We start from the raw sequence: 22,110 nt of genomic DNA, 5'->3' as shown, positions 1-22,110 counted from the left end.
GGACGGCAATCAAATTGGACGCCACAATCGAAAATGATGGCCATGGGAATCCCAAATCTTATCATAATATTCTGTCAGATGAATTTCTTGACCTGGCTTGCCTTTATTGTTGCTGTCGGCTCCGCCTCTATCCATTTTATAAAATAATTGATTCCGACTATTAGGAATCTCCTTCCTCCGGTTGCTCTGGTAAATGGTCCTAGGATGTCCATTCCCCACTGCGCGACCGCGATTGGGAATAGGATAGGCTGCAAATCATTGGCTGGCCTGTTGATGACGAGAGCGTACCTTTGGCATTTGTCGCATTTCTTAACATAATTCTGGGCGTTCGCCAGCATACTTGGCCAATAAAACCCAGCCCTTAATGCTTTTAATGCTACGACCTTACCGCCAATGTGATTTCCACAAATGCCTTCATGTATCTCCTCAATAATTTTCTTGGATTCCCAGGCCGTTGCGCACTTAAGCAGTGGTAGATTGAATGACTTCTTATATAGCTCATATTGGTATATGACGTACCAACTCACTTGTGCTCCCGTCAGCTTATACGCCACCAGCTCACTAAACCACTCCCCGTGTTGGTTTATGCTGTTGACGGTCACGACGTGCTCCGTGATGCTCTTCTCTCTTAGTACATCTATCGTGACGGTCTTTTCTATGCTGAATGAGTCGGAACTGGCTAACTTAGACAGGGCATCCGCCTTCGTGTTCTCGGCTCGGGGTATCGCCTGTATTTTGAAGCGGCTCAGTTGGACAATCAGTTCTTTGGCCTTTTCCACATACTTCACCATGTTGGCCTCTCTGACTTCAAATTCTCCCCTCAATTGACAACTTACCAACTGTGAATCCGTCTTCAAGAGTATATTTTTAGCACCCGCTGCCAAACACATTCTTAAGCCAGCAATTGCTGCTTCATATTCTGCTTCATTGTTCGATGCTGAGAAGTACTGGTCTGAATTCCCTTCTGGGCTAGTCATCATTATTCTTGCCCCATACCCGCTAACAGCGTAGTATCCGTCAACTTCCAGCAGCCAGCTCTCCTTTTGCTCCACTTATTCCTACTCATATGAGGCTTCCACTATAAAATCTGCCAGGGCCTGCCCCTTGATGGCGGTCCTGGCTTGTACTGTATATCATATTCAGATAAGTCGACTGCCCATTTCAGTAGGCAGCTCGAGCTATCCATCTTCAGCAAAGCCTTCTCTAGTGGCTGATTTGTTAAAACTTGGATTAGATGGCAGTCAAAGTATGGTCTTAGCTTCCTGGCGGCGATTATCATAGCTAAAGCCATTTTTTCCGCTAACTGATAACGGCCCCAGGACAGTTAAGGATGTGGCTGATGAAGTATATTGGCTGCTGTCTTTTCTTCTTTTCTACCAACAACATGGTCGCGAGCGTTCTTGGCGAGGCCCAGATATACAATTATAATACGTCTCCGGTTTCTGGCCTTATGATGGTGGGCAAGCTCTTCAAATGTTCCTTCACTGCCACGAATGCCTTACTTTGCTCCTCTCCTCACTCGAACTTCTTATTTCATCTTAACAATGTGAAGAAAGGCAAAGCTTTATCTGCTGATTTTAAAATGAATCAAGGGAGGGTTGCCATCCTCCCTGTCAACCTTTGAATATCCTTAACGCTCCTTGGCTCAAGTAGGTTAATAATGGCTTGAAATTTTTTCGGATTTGCATCAATCCCTCTTTTGCCTACAAGGAAACCTAGGAACGTTCCTGCTTCTACCCCAAAGACACACTTTTTTGTGTTAAGTTTCATCTGATACTTTATTGGCATTTTGAAGGTTTCTGCCAAATCATCCAGATGTTTGTGGTCAGTTTTACTCTTAACGATGGAGTCGTCAACATAAGCTTCGATGTTCTCCACCTCTGATTCGCGAACACTTTATTTACCAATTTCTGATACGTCGCCCCAGCATTGCCGAGCCCAAATGGCATCGCCTTATAATTGTATACTCCATAATCCATGATAAATGTCGTCTTCTTTCTGTCAGCCTCCAACAAACTTATCTGATTATAGCCTGAAAATGCATCCATAAAGCTTAACAGCGCATGACCGCTAGCTTTTTTTACCATGACCACGTTGGTCAACCACTCTAGGTAATCACATGGCTCAATGAAGTCTGCTGCCAGCAGTTCATCTAACAACCTTGTTCTTTTCGGCAGAGAAGTTCCTCTTCTTTTTTTTTGACAGGTCGGACAGTGCTGTCTACATTCAGGTGATGTAGCATCATAGCCGGATCTATTCCCGGCATCTCATCCGCTGAGAACACGAAGATGTCCACGTTTTCCCTTAAAAGAGTCACCAGGTTGAACCTAACTTTTGGGTCCATATCTGTTCCAACAGCAATTGTTCTTGTCGGATCTTCTGCTAGCTTCTCCTTCTCTGTTTCTCCATTCGATATGGGTCTTGGCGTATCATCCGTCCTAGACTCCAATTCTTCCACTGAAACTTCCATCATATCCTCCTTCTTTCCGGTCTCTGCTTCACTTGATGCTAAAGCTTTCCTCTGTGGCTGCCTTTGCTTTCTTGTTGGCGGATCCACTTCCCCCCACCGGCATTCTTCTTGTCGGCTGCTTGACTGTTGTTAAGTAGCATGAATTTGCCGCTTCTTGATTTCCTTTTAACTTTGTTGTCGTCCCCAAGTTCGAGACATACAACATAGTTAGGTGATATTTAGATACGACTCCCTGAACGTCGTGAATAAAGGGGTGCCCGATTAATTGCATTATAAGCTCCCGGCACATCAACCACTAAGAGCTCTATCATTACATCCCGGGCCTCGTCATTGTCCCCAACTCGGACCGGCTGGGTTATGAGGCCCTCAGGAGTCACAGATGCTCCCGTGAACCCTATCACTGGGTATCGAACAGGCTTCAAGTGCTCTCGGCCAATCATCAACTTATCAAAGGTTGATAAGTACAATATGTTTGCAGAACTTCATCCATCGACAAGAATTCTATGAATCAGACAGTTTATTTGACACTTTTAATGTGACCACCAGAGGGTCATCATAGGGGTAAACAACATACTCCGCGTCGTCTACGGTGAAGGACATAGCTGGCATTGTTGGCGGTCTCCTCCACTGCATATTTTCATTAAAGTTAACCTGGTGCCTGAATTCCTTCAAGCTTGCTTTTGCTTCATTCACACTCACTCCCTCCATTAATCGGACCACCACTAATCAAATGGATCTCACTGATCCGCGATTGAACATTCTGGTTGGCTGGCTTGACCAAGTCTCTGTTCCGAGTTTGAGCCTTATATTGGCTAAAATACCCTCTTCTCAATAAATCTTCCAAATTATCCTTCAGATGCCGACAATCTTCGGTCAAATGTCTGTGATCCCCATGGAAATCACACCACTTGGTCTTGTCGCGGTTTTTATGGAACATTTGCTTTGGTCGCTGCCACTTGTCACTATCTTTATTCATCAAGTATATCTGACTCCTAGAGGTGGTCAGTTGAGTGTACGAATCAAATTTCTCCTTGCGTTCACTCCTCTCCCGACCGCTCTTCTCACGGCCGCTTCTTTCACGGTCATATCTTTCATGGTCCCCCCTTTCACGATCACACCTTTCACGGTCACTACCTCTTTTGACCACATTTGATTCTTGCCTTCTTTCATCTCGGCCGCGATCACTCTCACAGATTCTCCTTTCTTTGCTTTTCCTTTTTCTTCTTTTCAGACTCACGGTGCTAAATGCTCGCGGCCTTATCAAATTCTTCACCCTTGATGAAGTCATTTGCCTTTCCAGTACAGGCCCTAGAGACGTGAAGCTTTTACGACGCATGTAGCTTCTGAAGGCTGACCCCTCTCTTAGCCCTGTCATGAAGGCTGATACCGCCACATCCTGTTGGAGCTGTGGGATAGAGACCGCTTCCACATTAAAGAGACCAATGAAGTCGTGAAGACTTTATGTTTCTTCTTGATTAATAGAGAGCAGCTCGCCCGTGGTGCGCTCGCGGCGCCTGTTGCTTACGAAATGAGTGCTGAATGTAGAAGATGATACCCGGCTTCAAGCTCTTGAACCATGTTTGGGCGATTCCGGTCATAGTGGATGGGAAAACCTTGCACCAGATATCATCCACTTGGTTGTATAAGAACATGTGTCCCTCATACGCTGCAATATGATCATCAGGGTTTGAGTTGCCATCATACTTATATCATGGCATTTGATTCTTGCACAACAAGAATACGCCTTTTTAGCGTCTTAATTTAGCGTCTGATAGTATAAGTGGACGGTAAATTCAAAATTAGCGTCTGATATGTGACAGACGCAGATTAGCATCTGCTTTCTTGTTTTTTAGCGTATGTTCTTGTTAACAGACGCTAATTAGCGTCCGTTTACAAAAACGGACACTAATTAGCGTCCGTTAAGTAAATTAGCGTCCGTTTGGCCGACGCTAATTCACTGGTCTTACCAAAATCAATCGACCAAACGTCCAATTATCCATAACCCTAAATAAGAAATAAAATCCTCTCACTCAATTCTCTCTCTGTCTAACTCTTCATCTCCCTCAAACTATTCATTTTCCTCAGAAAAATTGTGGTTTTGGTTATTTCTCTCGTTTAGATCTGGTATTTTTGTTCTGTTGGTTATTTCTGTCTCTGAGCATCACCGCCGTCTTCAAGCATCACCGCCGCTTCTTTATCAGGTATATTTTTATTTTATTTTTAATTGTCGTTTGAATTTTCAGTTTTTGAATTCTCAGTTTTTGGATTTTCATATTTCAATTTTCGTTTCTAAATTTTCGTTTTTGGATTTCCATTTTTTAATTTTCGCTTTTTAAATTTCCAGTTTCTTAATTTTCGTTTTTTGAATTTTCATTTTTGGTTTTAAATTTTCAGTTTTTGAATTATCGCTTTTTAAATTTTTAGTTTTTTAATTTTTTTTTCAATTTTCGTTTTTGGATCTTCATTTTCGCTGTTGTTTTGGTTTGGGTGGGTCTATTCGTGGGGTTGTTGGGGGAGCGTGGTGCTTTCCGGCTCGTGTGGGGGTTCGAGTGGGTGGGGATTTTGGTTCGTGGGTGGTTTGGGTATTAGGGTTTTGCATTTTGGGTTGGGTTTGGGGGTTTTCGAGCGCGGTGGGTCTGTGGTCTTGGGTTAGGAACTGTAAAACAAGCCTATAACTGTAAAACAAGATGTAGCAACAATACCCACCACAAGGGAAAAAGCATAAACAAGACTGGGTAGATTCAGAGCTTTTTGGAGCTTCCTTAAACCTTTGTCAATAACTGGAGCTAGAGCTGCCGCCCCTACTACTAGAAAGGGTCTTGTGACGTTGTTTCCAGCCCACATCAAGAGAACAATCTGGAATATGAGACTCTCGTGAGGATTCAAAAAGCATTAGACACTGTTACAGTGGATTCATACCAGGTCCTTAACTTCGATAACCAAAATTAGCAGGGTACATGAACATTCACTTGGAACATAAAATTTGCAAAAGCAACTACTGGTAGTGAGGTGCTATCAGTCGAGATATGACAGTCATGCAGTATAGGAGCCCATGCACAGGGGGTTTCATGATTATGTATATTGAGGTAAAATTAAAATGGGTATCATCCTAGATAAAGGGGATCATAGGGTAAAAAGGATGATTGGATTCTATGTGGGGTTTCATTTTTTTCCGATATTAGCCATTAGGGGTGGTAGAAAAGTTTGATTGATGGATAGATTCTCAGGAGTCAAGTGAAATTAGCAGCATAACAATTCTGAGGAATAATCCAATGAATGATTTTTTAAAGTCTGATAGAATTCTAGCATGCCATATTGATTACATTGATGAAGAAGATTAAAGACTAGAGATTCTAGCTTATGATGTAATCTACAATTCTAAGACATGAATAATATGAATTTCGAACTTCTGTATAGTTACAATTAGCTAAGAAGTAAATTACAGCTTCATATTAGAGCTAGCTCCTACTAAAGAGCTTAAGTACAGAGAAGTGTTTTTTATCTGTACAGCTTCAATGACTGCTATTATAGGGGTGTTGTTCATTCATTTATCCCTTGCAGCCAAAGGTTACTCTTCCATTGTTGTTCAGGCCATTCAAGGCCTTCTCTTATTGGTAATTTCTTAATTCTAGACTTCTCATATACAAATTATTAGACAAAGCATTGTGTATATTTAACAGGTACACATTTTTTAGTTGTAATACTTATTCTAGATCTTCAATGCAATGCCTTATGATTATTGCCATGGTGTCGTTGTTTCCAGGTGAATGAGGATCCTCTCACTGTCAAAGTTGATCATCTGAAGGCAAGGCATTGAATGTTTTCTTTTTCGCAATTTTTTCTTTAAACTGTTTTCTTGTAAGTTGTAATTGCTTGTTTGGATTAATGCCGAGCTGATCGAGGCCACTCTTCTTGTTGTAGGATTTAACATATGACAAAGACGATGATGTCATAAAAGCAACCTCATTTGAGGTTATATCTACTGTAAGGGATGTATTGCAAAGTTCACTCTGGAGGGATCATGTTCAAACATATACAAAGGTGAGGTTGAACATCAAGCTCTTGAGTTGCCTAATCTTTTAATTAACATTGTTGCATTCTCTGTGGTAGTAGGACAAGTTGACTTGACAGGACTGTTTAGCAAATTATATGTTAATATTTGGTACGAGTTAAGTATCAAAATGTTTTAAGTGTAAATTAAACAGATCTTTTGATGTGTATGTATGTGGATAGCTCATCATGGTAAAAGATTAGTGAACAACGTCCAATATTAAGATAAAGTTTGTCTTTAATGATTGTACTAAGAAAAATTCATACAACACTAAAAACATCCGGGAAGATTGAATATATACACAGATGCACTGTTAGTCTGTTACCTAGAATTTACAGATGAAGAAAGTGTAATTTGGGCTGGTCTAATACTAAGAAAAAGTACATGTAATAGCCCAGTTTTTAAGAACGTTTATTTAGAAGCTAATTATGTTTATTAAGTTAATTATGTTTCAGAAATTTCTTATTTCTATTTGTGTTGTGAAGTATAGATTTTAGTTGTCGTGTTGTTATATATTTATTTAGTTAATTTTATGAAGTTATTATTAGTAGTAATTTATATATTGAATTTTATGTGCAATTAGTTGAGTTGTATTTTTCCCAAAATAGAAACCCAAAATATCACGCTTTCTTTTGGTCGGTCAAATTAGATCCTAAACCGTTTATTTCTTTCTCCTGTCGGTTAATGTGAACCCAAATGCAAAGAAACCCAAAACCACCCAAAATTCAAACCCCAACCCCGTAAAACCCCACAACCAAAACCCAGTTACTCCTCTTCTCTCTCTTTTCTCGCGCGTCGGTGCCGGTGGCCACAGGCCGGCGGTGCTGTCGTCTTCAGTTATTGCTCGCCGGAATTCTCCTTTCTCTCCGTTCGCGTCGTTGCTGTCGATGATGTTGTTGCTGCTGTCCTATTTTTCTCTCTCCTCTATTGCTTTGATGTGTTGTGTTGTGCTGCTGCTTGTCTCGCCGAAGATTCGTCGTCTGCCGTCATCACTCCTCTCTTCTACCGGCGGTTGTGTTTAGTCGTTGCTGCCGCTGTTGTTGTGGTTGACGGTGCTCAGTCGCCGTCGAAGACTCGAACCCCCCTCCCTCTATGCCCTGTTCTTCGCTGCATCCTAGTAGAGCAGAGGTATATTTCCTCTTTGTTCATAATTTAACTTTTTTTTAATTGTAAATTAAGCCAAGTTTTGTTGTTGTGGTTTGTTGTTGTTGTAGGTTATGTTGTTGTATTATTTTGTTGTTCTTGTTGTGCTCCTATATTATTGTTATTGTTCTGTTGTGGTTGGCGTTATTGCTGGTGGAGGTGGTGTTATGATTGTGGTGTGCTTGTGCGTTGTTGATGCTGTGATGGTGGTTGTTGTGTCGTTGTGATGGTGGTTTATTTTTAAAATGGGTTGCTGAATTGGTGTAGCTATTTGTGGTGATTATTGTTGGGTTGTTGTGGTTATGGTGTTGTTGTTGCGTATGACTGTAAAGGATTTCTATATTGAGAATTAAGGAAATTAGAATGTTAAAGGTTGTAATTTCTAGATTGAGATAGGTTATGGTTTCATTTTCTAGTTTAGATTAGTTTAAGTTTGGTTTTTAATTATTATTATTATTGTGAAGTTATTATTGGAGGATAATTATGAGAGTGAAGTACCATTCGGGATTATGAAGGAAGTGGTATTGTTGGAATTGGAATGCGTTCAGGTAACTTTTATGTTCACTAAAATCATTTACTCATGCCCATGTGTGTGTGATTTCTCTATTCTGCTTTTGATAAATAACTTCGTACTATGGCCATAGATATGAATGTGATGGTGAAATATTATTCGATAATATGAATACGAAAACTGTTTTGCTGGCTTAGTTTATGAACTGAAAATAGAAAGTGAGCAAGGTATGGGTGGAGGATGGTTACTCTTTTGACCTGATACGGTCGGCTACGCTCCATAACGAACCTTGGGGGTAGTATTGCTGGGCTCCATAACGAACCTTGGAGGCAGCGTTTGTCTTTTGTCCAAAGCCTGTACTTGTCACTGATTGTTTAAGAGAGTGAGCTATGCCAGCGTTATACGAAATGAAAACGATTTGAGAAATAAAATGTTTATAACGGGCTGAAGTAAAGGTTACGAGTTTTCCACTCATTTTGGAATCGTGTTTGTTTTGTATTTTTCCCCTGAATTTGCAGGTTTGATATTCAGAGCTCGGAATTCGAAGTGGAGCAAGATTAAAGTGTCATAGTGGCTTAAGGATTGAGTTTGTATTTTAGATAGCTGATTTGAGAATAGTTATTTATATTTCGTTGTATATGATATTTGGGAATTCTAGTCAATTATTGGTGTATTTGAGGATATTTTTCCGCTGTGATTTTATTAATTAAGAGTTAATTGTTGTTTATGGTTATTAAGTGTGTTTCGCTAGCAGCTCGGAAGAGCGGGCTGTTACAGTACATGAAAGAGATCATAAACCAACTAAAACTAAGGAAAAGAAATCGGCAAACTAAATATATCTTTATCCTACACACCTAAGATAGAATGAAACTAAAGTCATGACTGGCTTAAAACAACTAAAACATATTCCAATTATAATAGTAAAATTATATAAGCAAAAACTACTGTCACTACTAGGTTTCTAACTCAATTATAATTCAAACTCAACTAGGACTAATAATCCAACTAAGTCTCAGATTACTAATCCAACTACAATTAGAAATGAGAATTACAATCTTTACTCCTAATAAAAGTAGGATTACATGAGTTCTGCTCCTATTAGAAATAGGATTTCTAGCAATACTCCTAACAGAACTAGAAGTGTTTTACGACCTTTATATCTAAGAGAGACTAAGCTAGCATTCAATTATGCATTAAAGGCAAATAATAGAAAGAACAAATTCTTAATCTCACTAAATTCCATACTCAAACAAATACATGAGCTGGCTTTATATGGGACAAGTGCATAACAAATGGAACTAACCAACCTTAGCTAATACTTAGGCAACTACTAGTATGTGTGTCACTACGGCACTACTTAAGCTTCCACTGAGAATAATTCAACTTAATAAAAACATCCAGGAAGATTGAATATATACACAGATGCACTGTTACCTAGAACTTACAGAGGAAGAAAGTGTAATTTGGGTTGGTCTAATACTGTGAATTTGCACTTGCAAGTTGCAAGAATGGTTTTAAGGTGGCTGGGTCTATCCATGTGCTTACTAAAGTTGTTGCTAAGCAAAGTGGAGCAGGCCACTTGTAAATAAAACATGAATCTTGTGAATGAGGGGAGAGAATGATAGTTTCTTCTTCTTTGGCTAAAGGCAAGAACATACTTTGTTGGTTTCTTTTAGTTATTAGTAAAGCAAGTAACATGTGTTTGGCTCTAAAGACTATCAGCATGAGCTCAGTGTAAGTTGGGTAGCTTTATTCTGATAGATTTAGGTGCATTGGAGTTGTGTTAACTAAATAGGTTTTCAAGACTGGGAATCAACTATAACCAAGATAAAGAAGGTGATAGGGGGCTGGGTCGTTGGTTGTGTTAGGGTTTGGGTGGGCTGGGTGGTGGGTTAGGCTGGCTCGGGTGGGGGTTGGGGCAAAATAGGTTCCAGATTTATTTAGTTATTCATTTAATTTCTTGTTAATAATTGTTTTTTTTTCAATAATGTCATTAATTTTTTTGATTTTGTTGGGTTGCAGGGTTATGAGATTTGCGTTTGAGTTCCAGATTTGAAGTTGGTTTCGATCCAGACACCATATTTGAAGTCCGTTTTGGTTCCAGATTTTTGTCGTGGAGTTTAAAGTGTACATGTAATTATATGAGATTTGTATTAGATTTTGTTCTAAGTATACTAGAATTTAGTTCTAGAATTATTTTTTCACTTGTAAGTACATTAATTATCAATAATAATTGAATTGATTAATTTGTTTGCCTTAATAAAAGAATTATGGTATTTGCATCATTCCATATCTTGTTACATTTAATATCAATTAATTAAAAGCAAGCTATTATATTAAATACTAGTTAACCAGAAGAAAAAAAAAAGAAGTGCAAATACGTACCAAAAAATAAAAGAAAGTACAAATGCGTATTCGGATAAAACGGTCGCTAATTAGCGACTGCCAAGGACACGGTCGCTAATTAGCGACCGACTAGGCAGTCGCTAATTAGCGTCTGTTGATGACGGTCGCTAATTAGCGACTACCTAGGCGGTCGCTAATTAGCGTCTGCTTTGGTCGGTCGCTAATTAGCGACTGCCGAGGAAACGGTCGCTAAATTCGCTACATCAGACGCTAAGCGGACGCTATTTGGAGAATTAGCGACCAAGGGTTTTGCATCAGCCTTTTAGCGTCCGTTGGCAGACGCTAATATATTTAGCGTCCGTTGGCGGACGCTAATATATTTAGCGTCCGATTCCGCGTTTTTAGCGTCTGATTTTTGCGGACCCTAAAGGATGACATTCTTGTTGTGTTGACATTGGGTGATTCAGTATTTCTGGCACGAATGGGGAGAGTTTGGGTTTGATTAGCAAGTGTCCGTTCGCCGAATAGTTACTAGCACCATTGGTGTTGTACTCATGGTGGGGACGACTTTGGCTACCATCCTCTGAATTGTCATGTTCTTCAGTTTCTAGGATATTAGGCTCATATTCTGGGTCTTCAATTTGCCTTTCCATTTGGCATCCCTCCTGAGAAAAGGTTTGCACTCTCTTTAGTGGGGTACTTTCAACATTGCGCCCAGTCATAGCTATCATCCGCCTACGAACTTGGCCACCCCTGGCATTAGGAGTAGGGGTGTTGTTAGGCTGAATACCGGCTTGCAACATTTGGATAAAAGACGCTACAGTATGTAGCTGCTCAGGAGAGAACTAACAAGGGTTGATTCAAGTTGAATAATCCGCCACCAGTGTTGACCTGAGATACATTGTTCTCAGGAGTTTGCTGTTCGTTATTGTTCTCGGCCCCTCTAGTTGAGAACTGAGGTGCACTGATAGGTCCGGTAATAGATGGCTGAGTAGACCCTTGTCCAGTTTCGAATCCTTGTGGACCACGTCCGTCATCGCTTGTGTAATAGCCTATTTTTAAGTGCGTTTAATTAAATATTAATTATAATTATTAAGTTAATTATGTTTCGAAAATTCTTATTTTATTTGAGTTATGGAGTATGAATTTTATTTGTCGTTCTTGCAATATATTATTATATTAACTTTATGAAGTTATTATTATATTATTTTATATATCGCGTTTAATTAGAAATTTGTAGATTTGTATTTACCCGATTAGGAAACCAAAGTCGGGCTCTCATCCCTTCATGTTGTCGGTTAATGAGTAAAACCCCCCCCCCCCATCCTTTTGGTCGGCAATTTCATTCACAGCCCAAAACCCCTTCTTTTCTCCTTCCTCGTAAAAACTCATTTCACGATAAACCCCAAACCCCTTAATCTCTCTCTCGTCCCGTGCTCGTTGCTCGCCGGAGTTGCGCCTTTCCTCGCCGGCGTCCTTGAAGCTCGTCGGAGACGCGTCTACTCCTCCACTTGCGCGATGTTGCGGCTGTGATAGATACCCTGTTCGCGATTTTTCTCTCTCCTCCTCTGTTCCGTGCTGCTGTTGTTATTTGTGGTTGTTGTTGGTGATTTTGCTGCTGCTGCTCTGAGTTGTTGTCGACGAACGGTCGCCGGATTCCTACTGCCAGCGTCGCGTTGCTGCTGCTACTGCTTTGCGTCGCACCACGACGCAGCGAACCGCCGGAGCTCTCTGCTCCCTTGTTTGTCACTGCTCAATAGAGTAGAGGTATAATATACCTTTCCCTTTTTATTTCTGATTTTCTATTTGTAAATTAAGCCAAGTTGCTGTGGTTTGTTGTTGTATTAGCGGTTGTTCTGTTGTTGTTCATTGTTGTCTAATGGTATTGTTATGATGGTTGTTGTGGGGTGGTTGTTGCTTTTATTTGTTGTTGTCGTTGTTGTTTTTCTGTTCTTTCTCTTCTTGACTTCTGTTGGTGTTGCTGCTACTTTCTTTTTCCTTCGCACTTTGATGCTGCTACCACCTTTGGTGGTGGCCATATGTTGGTGACTCTGCCGCCATAATGTTGCTGCTGTTATGTTATTGTTGTTAATGTGTCGTCGTCTTGGTGAAGCGTTATGCCTAGTTATGGTTAGTAATCAGTAGGAGTAGTTTGAAGTTGATTGGCAAGTTTAGTTAGTGTTATATTGTTTTTGGGAAAGAGATATGGGTCATATAAATTCTTATGTTAGTTTAATATAATTCGTTAGTGATTGTTACTACTAGTAATATGTTAGATTGGAGTTGATATATTTGAAGATAAGTGTAGAGGTTATTAAATTAGTTAGTTTTTATTTGTGGGATTTATTAGTTTGATTAGCATAGTGGTTGTATTAAGAGAAGTTAATTAGATTAGTTAAGATTGGTTTTTGATTACTGTTATTGTTATGAGGTAAATTGTTGGAGAAGGATTATGGAATTGAATTTCATTTGGAGATGAAGATTAACAAAGGAGGTTATGTTGGTGGAATCTGAATCGCAGTTCAGGTAACTTTTATGTTCAGTAAAATGTATTACTTATGCCCATGTGTGTGAATCTCTTTGTTATGTTTTCGTAAATAACTTCGTACTATGGCCATAGATATGAATGTGATGATGAAATGTCATTGTTTGATTATGAATACGCAACTGTTTTGCTGGCTTAGTTTATGAACTGAAGATAGAAAGTGGGCAAGGTATGGGTGGAGGATGGTTACTTTTTGACCTGATACGGTCGGCTACGTTCCATAACGAACCTTGGGGGTAGTATTGCTGGACTCCATAACGAACCTTGGAGGCAGTGTTTGTCTTTTGTCCAAAGCCTGTACTTGCCACTGATTGTTTAAGAGAGTGAGCTATGCCAGCGTTGTAACGAAATGAAAATGATTTGAGAAATAAAATGTTTATGACGGGCTGAAGTAAAGGTTACGAGTTTTCCACTCATTTTGGAATTTTGTTTTGTTTGTATTTCTCCCCTTAATTTGCAGGTTTGATATTCAGAGCTCGGAATTCGAAGTGGAGCAAGATCAAGGTTTCATAGTGGCTTAAGGATTAAGCTTGTATTTTAGATAGTTGGTTTTTAGTATTTCGTTGTATAATATTTGGGAATTTTGGTTCAATTATTGGTGTATTTAAGGATATTTTTCCGCTGCAAGTTAATTTATTTAAGAGTTAATTCTAGTTTATGAATGTTAAGTGTGTTTCGCTAGCAGCTCGGAAGAGCGGGCTGTTACAGCTTGCTTTTTCCATGTTTGCGTTCACAAAGATGTGAAGTTCCCCTCCTTCTAGCGCCAAGTTGTTTCGGTTGAGAAACGGTTGACGGCCTCAAGGGAAGTCCTCCCAAAGATCTGGAGAGTGAAGTTCTATAGTGAATAACTGCACAGCAAGCAAACGTGAGCTCCCTCGGCGTGGTTGTGAGGAAACCCCCTCCGACGCTCAAGTAAGTTTTTGTCCAATTAGGATTTAGAGAGAAAAATTAGAGAGAGAGATAAGTTATTTTTAGTATGAGAGATAGCGTACTTGCAAAATAGTACTAGTGGGGTATTTATAGAAGTACTATTCCTCTGACAGGGTGTGCAATCCTTCGACACGTGTATAGTTGTGATGTACTTGACATGTGGGAAGATTCCCCTGCTTTTGTCTTATCAGGCGACCGCCAACGTTCTCGGACCACAAAGGTGAACTGACTTATTAGAGCTGTGGATGACACTTGCCTCGCTCGCGTCCTCAATAATGTTCGCGGACTCCCCACGTTGGTCCGCTAACGTACTTGGGTTATACCCATACACATGTAAAGGATCGATTTTTTGTTTCCAATATCACCAAAGTGTGTCAATTAAAATCTGAAACTGATTGTAAACAAGCAAGTGGTGAATCTTTACTTGATTACTATAGCTGATTGTCTCGCTTATAGGACGAATCGGCATCTCTATAAATCAACCTATGGTGGTCCAAGGGTGCCCATGACTATGAAGTTCTCAAATTTGTTGAAAAGCTCCGTAAACATGATCGCTTACATCGCTTTCTCATAGGCTTAGACTGTGCCTATGCCCCCATACAATCTAAACTTTTGGCTAAAGATCCTCTCGTCACTGCCCCGAAGGCTTATCAACAAGTGACCTAGGAGGTGAGTTTTTTTTAGTCCCTCTTAGCTCATCCACCATATATCACAGAACAGGAGGTGGTCGCGTTCAAAGTAGACTCGCCCGGCAGAGGCTGGCCCACGGACAAGTGGTCTTTGTGTACTCACTATAATCGGACGGGCCACAATGCGAGTGGGTGTTTCTAGATCATATGGTATCTGGCGTGGTAGGGTGAATGCCCACAAGGGGGTCGTGCACCCTAATAACCTCTCTAAAACTAGAATAAAGCATAAGTTGAAAACTAATAAAGAATCCAAAGTGTTAAGGCAAGCCTAGAATTTTTTTCTTCGTGGATTCAAATGGTGCGGGCGGCACCATTCCATATGCCACAAAACTGACACCAAGCGTCGAACGGTGCAGGTGCACCATTGTGAAAGGTGCGGGCGCACCAGGGTGATGTAGGTGCACAACATGGCTGGTGCGGATACACCATTCCTTGAGACATTCGGTCTTCAATAGTTCTCGATGGTGTGCGTGCACTAATTTGGTGAACGATCACACCAACATATGAGGGCACATAGAGAGTGGTGCGAGCACACATCTGTCCCTGGTCGGCTCCTCGAACCCTTTCCTTATGCCGTATCTCCCAACTCTCGGCCTCGGAAAAGGTCATACTTGCAATCAAAGCACTAAAAAATACGGTGAAAGCAAATTTACTAGAAATCCAATCAAAATTGACTGAAAATCTAGCAAAGTGTCACTATGATCAACAATGATCAACTGAAAGAAATAGAGAAGGAAAAGAGGAAGAAAAGGGAAGAAAGAATCAAACCAAGCTAAAAGGAGCTCATAAACTGTGTTTTTAATGCACTTCTCAGTGACATGGAGATGTCCGGGCTTGCTGGTCTTTTGGTAGAGCAATGGCAAAGTTTACCTGATTTATTGAAGGTAATTGGGTTATATTTCTTCCTGTTTAGGGGCTTTGCCCCTCTTTTTCATCAAAAATAAACCTAATTGGATATTGGAAAATCATAGTGACAAATTAGGGACTTACTCAATGTAGATTTTTCCGTCATGACTCCATAATTGATCAATGAACTTAAGATTGAGTTCAGGGGTGAGGGTACGAATGTGATTAGGAACCAAATGAGTCCATTATGGCCTTTACTTAATATGATTCATGTCTATTGTTAAGGAATTAAAAACCAAAGCAATATGTTAACGCAATCTCAAATTAATCTATGTCGGTTCATTAAAGACGCAAAAAACTTATTTTTGGTGACATATTAAACATTCAAATGACTGGGAACCTAATCTAATTGTCCATATAATCTGAATTTAACATTTGAACATTTACTTAATTAATTATTTTCTTAGCAAATATAAGCATGTGCGGTTTTAAGTATATTGGCATGCATATGAGCAATAATAGTATAATATAGAATACCAAAGAAATATAAAAAACGGAGAGATTATAGAAGAGTACAAGAGAGCATACATTCATTTAATGATTTATATCTTGACAAATAGATTGTTACAAACATAAGAAATTAATTGGAATTGACCCTCAAGCATTATACCTTTGTCGCCGGAGTCTTGTGTAACTATCTCTGTAAGAGGAGCAATCTTGAAGTTTGAAATATGAAATTTGAGTACGTCAATAGAGTTTAAATGTAGTTGAATATGAGTTTGAGAGTGTTTTTGTATGCGGAGTATGATGAAAGTATGTCGGTCAGTATATGTAAGTATGTCTCGAAGTATCATAAATGTTCATAAAAAACAAAGCTATTTATAGGAGAAAGAAAATAGACCAAGCAAAGAGATAAGAAACTAGCTAGCCTGTACTAGGTGCATGCATAGTGCATCCCACTCATTAACCATGCGCTCGACGTATCACCATGCACTTGGCGCAATAGGTTGCTTGCGTCCACGCAAGCTAGCTTTGCGTTTATGGATTTTGTAACGGCCTCTATATTGTGTTAACACATCCTAGTGTGCTTAATGCAACATATATCTATGTGGTTTTTGTTCGTTTCAAATATTTATTTTTATCTTGATGAAATATTATCTCTTGAAATCCGAAATCACTTTATTTGTGAATAAAAAACTAGTTTTTCATTATATCTTTAAATGTAGGAAAATATATATTAATTATCTAGAAAAATTAATTGAGCTTTATGAACGTGGGCTTGAAAAATACAATTAATTGTCATAACAATTATTGGGCTCTTCATAGCTGGAATGGAATTGTTTTAACCAAATAAATAGACTTTGTGTTGAAGAACGATTTTGGACTTGGCTCATCTGATTGTTCTTCATTTGGAGGGAACCAATGAGGACGATGGTTGTGTTGAAAACGATTTTGGACTTGGCTCATCCGATTGTTCTTCATTTGGAGGGAACCAATGAGGACGATGGTATGTTTCATCATTGGGTATTCAATAAGGAGACATGATTTTGTGTCTACATGGTGTAAGTAACAACACAAGTCGTCCACAAAGTCACTCATTTCACGTATAGCATGAAGATTGGCAGATAAAAGGTCATAAATATTTAAATAGTATAATACATCCCTCGCAAGTCTTTCAATATACCCTCAACCAAACCCTTCTTAAGTCCCGCAATAAAACTGGATAAATCGATTGGAGTTTGATTAATCTTACCGGCCTCACGAAATTTATCACGATCATGATCGAGCAAACCTCATACAAGGAAAATAACTCTTGATCGACCCATGTCTGGTAGTTTTCAATTCCAAGTAAAACCTGTTTTCAATTCATCGAGCATTGGCACCATCATGTCATCACTCATATAATACTCTGTGATAAAAAAAAAATACGGTCGCAATTGAGAATAGTTTTACATACGATAAATTGGCAATTGGCAATTGGCAATTGGCAATTGGCGACGATGGCAAATTGGCAACTGATGGCGAATTGGCGACGATGGCGAATCCACGACGATTGCGAATTAACAACGATTATGAATTGGTGGCAGTGGCGAATTGTAGTTTTTAGTATTTAGATTTTCAAGTTGTTAGATATTCTTAAGAATTTACGACTTGGCGATAGGCTCGACGCGTAAAAAATTTCTGGTTATTTTTTTCATAAAAAAAGTATCAAGTTAAAAATATTTTTTGTGCACTAACCAGTAGCATTCTGCATAACAGCTCAGTGATTCCCATACGTAAGACTTTGCTCTGCCCTTTATCCTTTCATTTTAGTGGTGTGATGGGCAATTTAGTTCTTAGTCAAGCGATGTAGGGTTTTATATACATACCGGGTGTACAAAAGAATTGGAGTTTGCTTATATGGTGAGTCTTCTCATTTTCTCTAGTAAGGTATGGGGTTTAATTCATACCTCCAAGTATTTGCTTGGGATTTAGGAGGGGGAGGGGGAGGGGGAGGGGGGTTGGGGGATGTGTGGCTTGTAATGGGACTGTAGATAGACCGTGTATGAGGACAGCCTAGTGGAGTTTTTACCAAATTTTTAAAAAAATATATATCGAATGTACAAAGAACGGTATTCCAGTGGTATTCTAGAAATTATAATAAACTTCAGCGCAAAGTCTACACGCAAGCCAGGTTTACAACTCATTAGTCATATACTCATATATTCATTTTCAGTATCCTTCTTTTCTATCTTTTTTGTTCTCAGACAGACAATTGCCACTGAATTAAAGCTTCATTGAATTCCATTTTGCACTCCAAAATACTCGAAAAAATTGTTTACATGCATTGAAGACCATCACACTTCATTTTCAGTTGTAAAATACTAGGTATGAAATTTATTTTCATATAATTACATCAAAAATTTATTATCAAACACTTTATTTGTTGTTTTCTTTTTTGCTTCATTTTTTTAAAAAGTTTGTGATTGATTTTCGATTTAAAGTATTTTTTTTCTCATTTTTTTAGAGCTTGCGATTGACTTTCTGACTTTTTGTGCGTGAATATGCTCTATTCGCTGGTTGTTTGTTGTATAATTTGAGTATTTCCTATACTTATTTTTCACAATAGTCGAATAAACGTTGATTGTGGCGGTCATTAAGTGGCCTATTGGTGCGGTTTTGGCCGTGCAACAATAGGTAATTATCTATTGATGTAGTTTTTTAACTACAGCAAAAGAGCAACATATTGCTATGGTTCCTATCCAAAATCGCAGTAATAGGTATTTTTTGTAATAAAAAAAAGAAACATATTGCTGCTGTTTATGGTAAGGAGGACAGTATTAGGTATTTTTTAAATAAAAAAATACTATTGTTGTTGTTTTTGATAGGAACAACATCAATAACTGTTAGTAGAGATTTTAATGGCTAGATAGAAAGGAAAATGACTGAAAAAAATATATAAAATTAGAGAAATCTCATCAACAACAAATCACGCTACCATCAATGTTAATATATATAAAACAAAAGGATTGCTTATACATAAGATAAAATAAAATCCAACATACAAAAAAACAGAGATGTAAAAGAAAAATATGCAAAAAATGAAAAATAAAATCAGAAAAAAACTGTAACACCACCTAACATCAGATCTGATAAATACAAAAAAAAAAAATGAAACTCGTGATTTTGGAGAAGTTGAAAACACCAGATCTAACGTTGACGGCTTCCTATTGCTAGTCTTCAAGTCCTGAACACTGATGATTGTTGAGAAGACGGAGAAAACCGACGATTGAACCACTCGCCGACTCACAGGCGAGCCTCTCATCGCCACCACAACTTGATCTTCACATTGAAATCAACATCTAATTAATTCATATTCTACAATCAAAACTACATGTTCAAAAATACGAAGCAAAAAATGAGCGGCAAAAATGAAACAATGATAAGTGCGTTTCTAACGCACTTTATGACCTCCTTTTGGCTTGTTTTGGTCCCCCTTGTTCCCCTTTCATCCCTATTTCTCCTTACCTTTTCCTTCTATTTCAATCACTTGATCATAGTGATATTTTGCTAGATTTTCTATCTATTTTGATCGAATTTCTAGCACATATGCTTTCACCATGTTTTCTCGTGTTTTTATTGCAGGTATGAGCCTTTTGGGGCCGAGTAATGCGAGACATGGCTTAAGGGGACAAGCTAGAGAATGCGATGGAGCCTATGGCGTGCTTGGAGACGCCCGCACACAATGGTACGTCCGCACATACTACTGGTGCGCCCGCACTTACAGCGACTTTTGAGGCAAATCACATAACCTTACGGTGCGCCCGAACCCGTTTCTGGTGCGCCCACACCAAATATTGGTGCGACCACACCATCTGACGGATGATTTCACTTTGAGGCAGAAGAGTCAGGTGCGCCTGCACCTGACATATGGTGCGCCCGCACCATGCGATTCCGAAAAGAAAATCGCGGCTTCATTAAACTATAGTTTCGTTTAGTTTGAACGGATGCTTTATTCTAGTTTTTAGAGAGTTTCTTAGGGTTTTATACTAGAAAGAAAGCACTTGAAAATTGATTGAGAATTGAGATTAGCAATTGTAGTTTGTGATTCCATTAACTTCAAAGGTACTTTTCATTGAATTTTAATTCGATGTTTCAGTTTTTATTTCATTCTCTTAGTGTTTGTTCTTGTTTTTAGTTTATTTTAGATCTTCATTCTCATATTCGTATAATTGCGATTTCTATTAGTGTCATTATCTTTTAATCATGTTTAGCCTTAGATTAGTCATAGATTTCATGTTTAATTGATTAGAATCCATGATTAGTGAGTAGTTTCATATCTAGGGTTAGGGTGAAAGTATGAATGAGGATCAAAATGCTTTGTTGATGAGATTGTGATGTTCTAAAGAAAGTTATGCATTGATCTTGGTGTTTTGAGACCTTAGGATAAATATTGATCACATTTATACTTTGGTATTTTGAACTCGAATATTCTTAAATCAAATTTTGAACTTTTTTTATCATTCCCAAGAATCAACTTAATTTCTAGGCCAAGATATTGGGTAGAAATTAAGGGGATCCTTCATTAGGGGTTTTCCGAACTTATTGAATTTCTTTATCAATTAACTAAAGACCATTCGAGAGAGTATTTAGTTGATTGATTAAGTGATTACTCTTGAGGACCATTCGAGAGAGGACTCGAGTACTTTAGAGGAAAACTAAACCTTGCATAATCGTCTTCGTTGTTTCACAATGGCATTAACAATAATCATTATCCGATCTTATTCATACTAGTAACCTTAAGTCTAGTGTCGTTATATTTGATATTTTAACTCGTGATATTTGCTCGTTCTTGTTATTAGTTAGTCTTAATTATTACCAAACCTCTTGCAAACCCCCAAATACCATTCAATTAGGTAGTATGGACTTGATAGACTTTAATCAATTCCAATTTCCTTGTGGATCGACCCTTGACTTGCCTTTACTATTCTCTCAGTAATTGCTTGTTAGGACTTATAAATATTGTTTGGAAAGTGATTTTTGGTGTCTTAACGACACACTAAAAACCTCTTATCAAACAAACACCATTAAGTGCATAGCAAATACCTAATGAGGATATCGATCATAAGATCGCTGATAACAAACTCCATTGCAGGCAAAGAAGTAGGCTGATGAACGCTGCCTTCAAGAACCAAACTACCTAATTGGAACTTATTAATAGAAGGATTAGAATTGAACTTTTCTAGGGCTTCATAAGGAGTTACATAGAAAATAAGCTGATCTTCGAAGTAGTTAAGGACCATGATCACGAAACCAGCAACATCGGAAAAGGTAAGAGCGTACGTGCATATATTGTCGGCGATTTTGGAGCTGGCGCGTGGGAGCTAAAATGTCGACTTTCTTTGGTTGCTGCGTGAGGCGACAGTGGAGAAACTCGAATCTCAAAATCTCAGAGTCGGCTCACCAGCGACGTCGGCGCGGCTGCTCCGGCGCCAAGTACGGTGACAACAGAAGAAGCGAGATTCAGAGAGAGGAAAGTGAGGGAATAGAGATGAGTGACAGAGAGAGGAAACGTGAAAGAGTGAATAGACAAATGAGTGAGAGAGAGAATAGAGAGGAGTGGTAGGCAAGATTGAGAACGGTGCCCACATAGAGTGTAAATAATCCCTAGCGCCTCTTTTATTATTTAATCAACCTATTGTTGCGGTTTTTAGGTAAAAAAAGGTTTGGTCAAACTAGTCAAACAATTTTGAAAAATTACCGTTGATATACATTCTTGCGGTTTCCACCCAGAACCGCAACAATAAGTTAATTCTTGAAATTTTCTTTTCTTTTGACGTGGTTTATTGTTGCCTATGGGTAAATTGTAACAATTTTACCGCAACAATAAGCAATTATTCTACTAGTGTCAAACATTGATTGCATGTAAGTGTCGGTTGTTAGATACATTATTCATATTTTCGTTAAACATTCTTCATATTGCATATATAAGTAGACTTTGATGATGGATTTCCAAGGTATTCCATGCTACACTAGTATTATTGATGAGCATTCACTGTGAACAGTAAAGAATTGTTTTTACTCCAAGAAGTTGTTTCA

General features: G+C 38.7%; 1 protein-coding gene and 2 long non-coding RNA genes across 3 annotated transcripts; 2 read left to right on the top strand and 1 right to left on the bottom strand.

Moving 5' to 3' along the window:
* Positions 1 to 3,155: 3,155 nt before the first annotated feature.
* On the bottom strand, positions 3,156 to 3,845 carry LOC125495691 (uncharacterized). Its single transcript, XM_048640483.1, has one exon. The coding sequence runs from the start codon at positions 3,843 to 3,845 to the stop codon at positions 3,156 to 3,158; it is 690 nt and encodes a 229-aa protein (XP_048496440.1).
* A 1,589-nt stretch (positions 3,846 to 5,434) lies between these two features.
* LOC125496074 (uncharacterized) lies at positions 5,435 to 10,421 on the top strand. Its single transcript, XR_008968826.1, has 3 exons — positions 5,435 to 6,084; positions 6,234 to 6,511; positions 10,198 to 10,421. It is a non-coding gene; the product is annotated as an uncharacterized LOC125496074 (long non-coding RNA).
* Positions 10,422 to 11,853: 1,432 nt separating this feature from the next.
* Positions 11,854 to 13,728, top strand: LOC130590928 (uncharacterized). Its single transcript, XR_008968825.1, has 2 exons — positions 11,854 to 13,047; positions 13,527 to 13,728. It is a non-coding gene; the product is annotated as an uncharacterized LOC130590928 (long non-coding RNA).
* Positions 13,729 to 22,110: the final 8,382 nt, after the last annotated feature.

Source organism: Beta vulgaris, chromosome 3, assembly GCF_026745355.1.
Source record: "Beta vulgaris subsp. vulgaris cultivar EL10 chromosome 3, EL10.2, whole genome shotgun sequence".
Lineage (NCBI taxonomy): Eukaryota > Viridiplantae > Streptophyta > Magnoliopsida > Caryophyllales > Amaranthaceae > Beta > Beta vulgaris.
The sequence above is the reverse complement of the archived record's forward strand: the minus strand, read 5'-3'. Positions and strand labels throughout refer to the sequence as shown.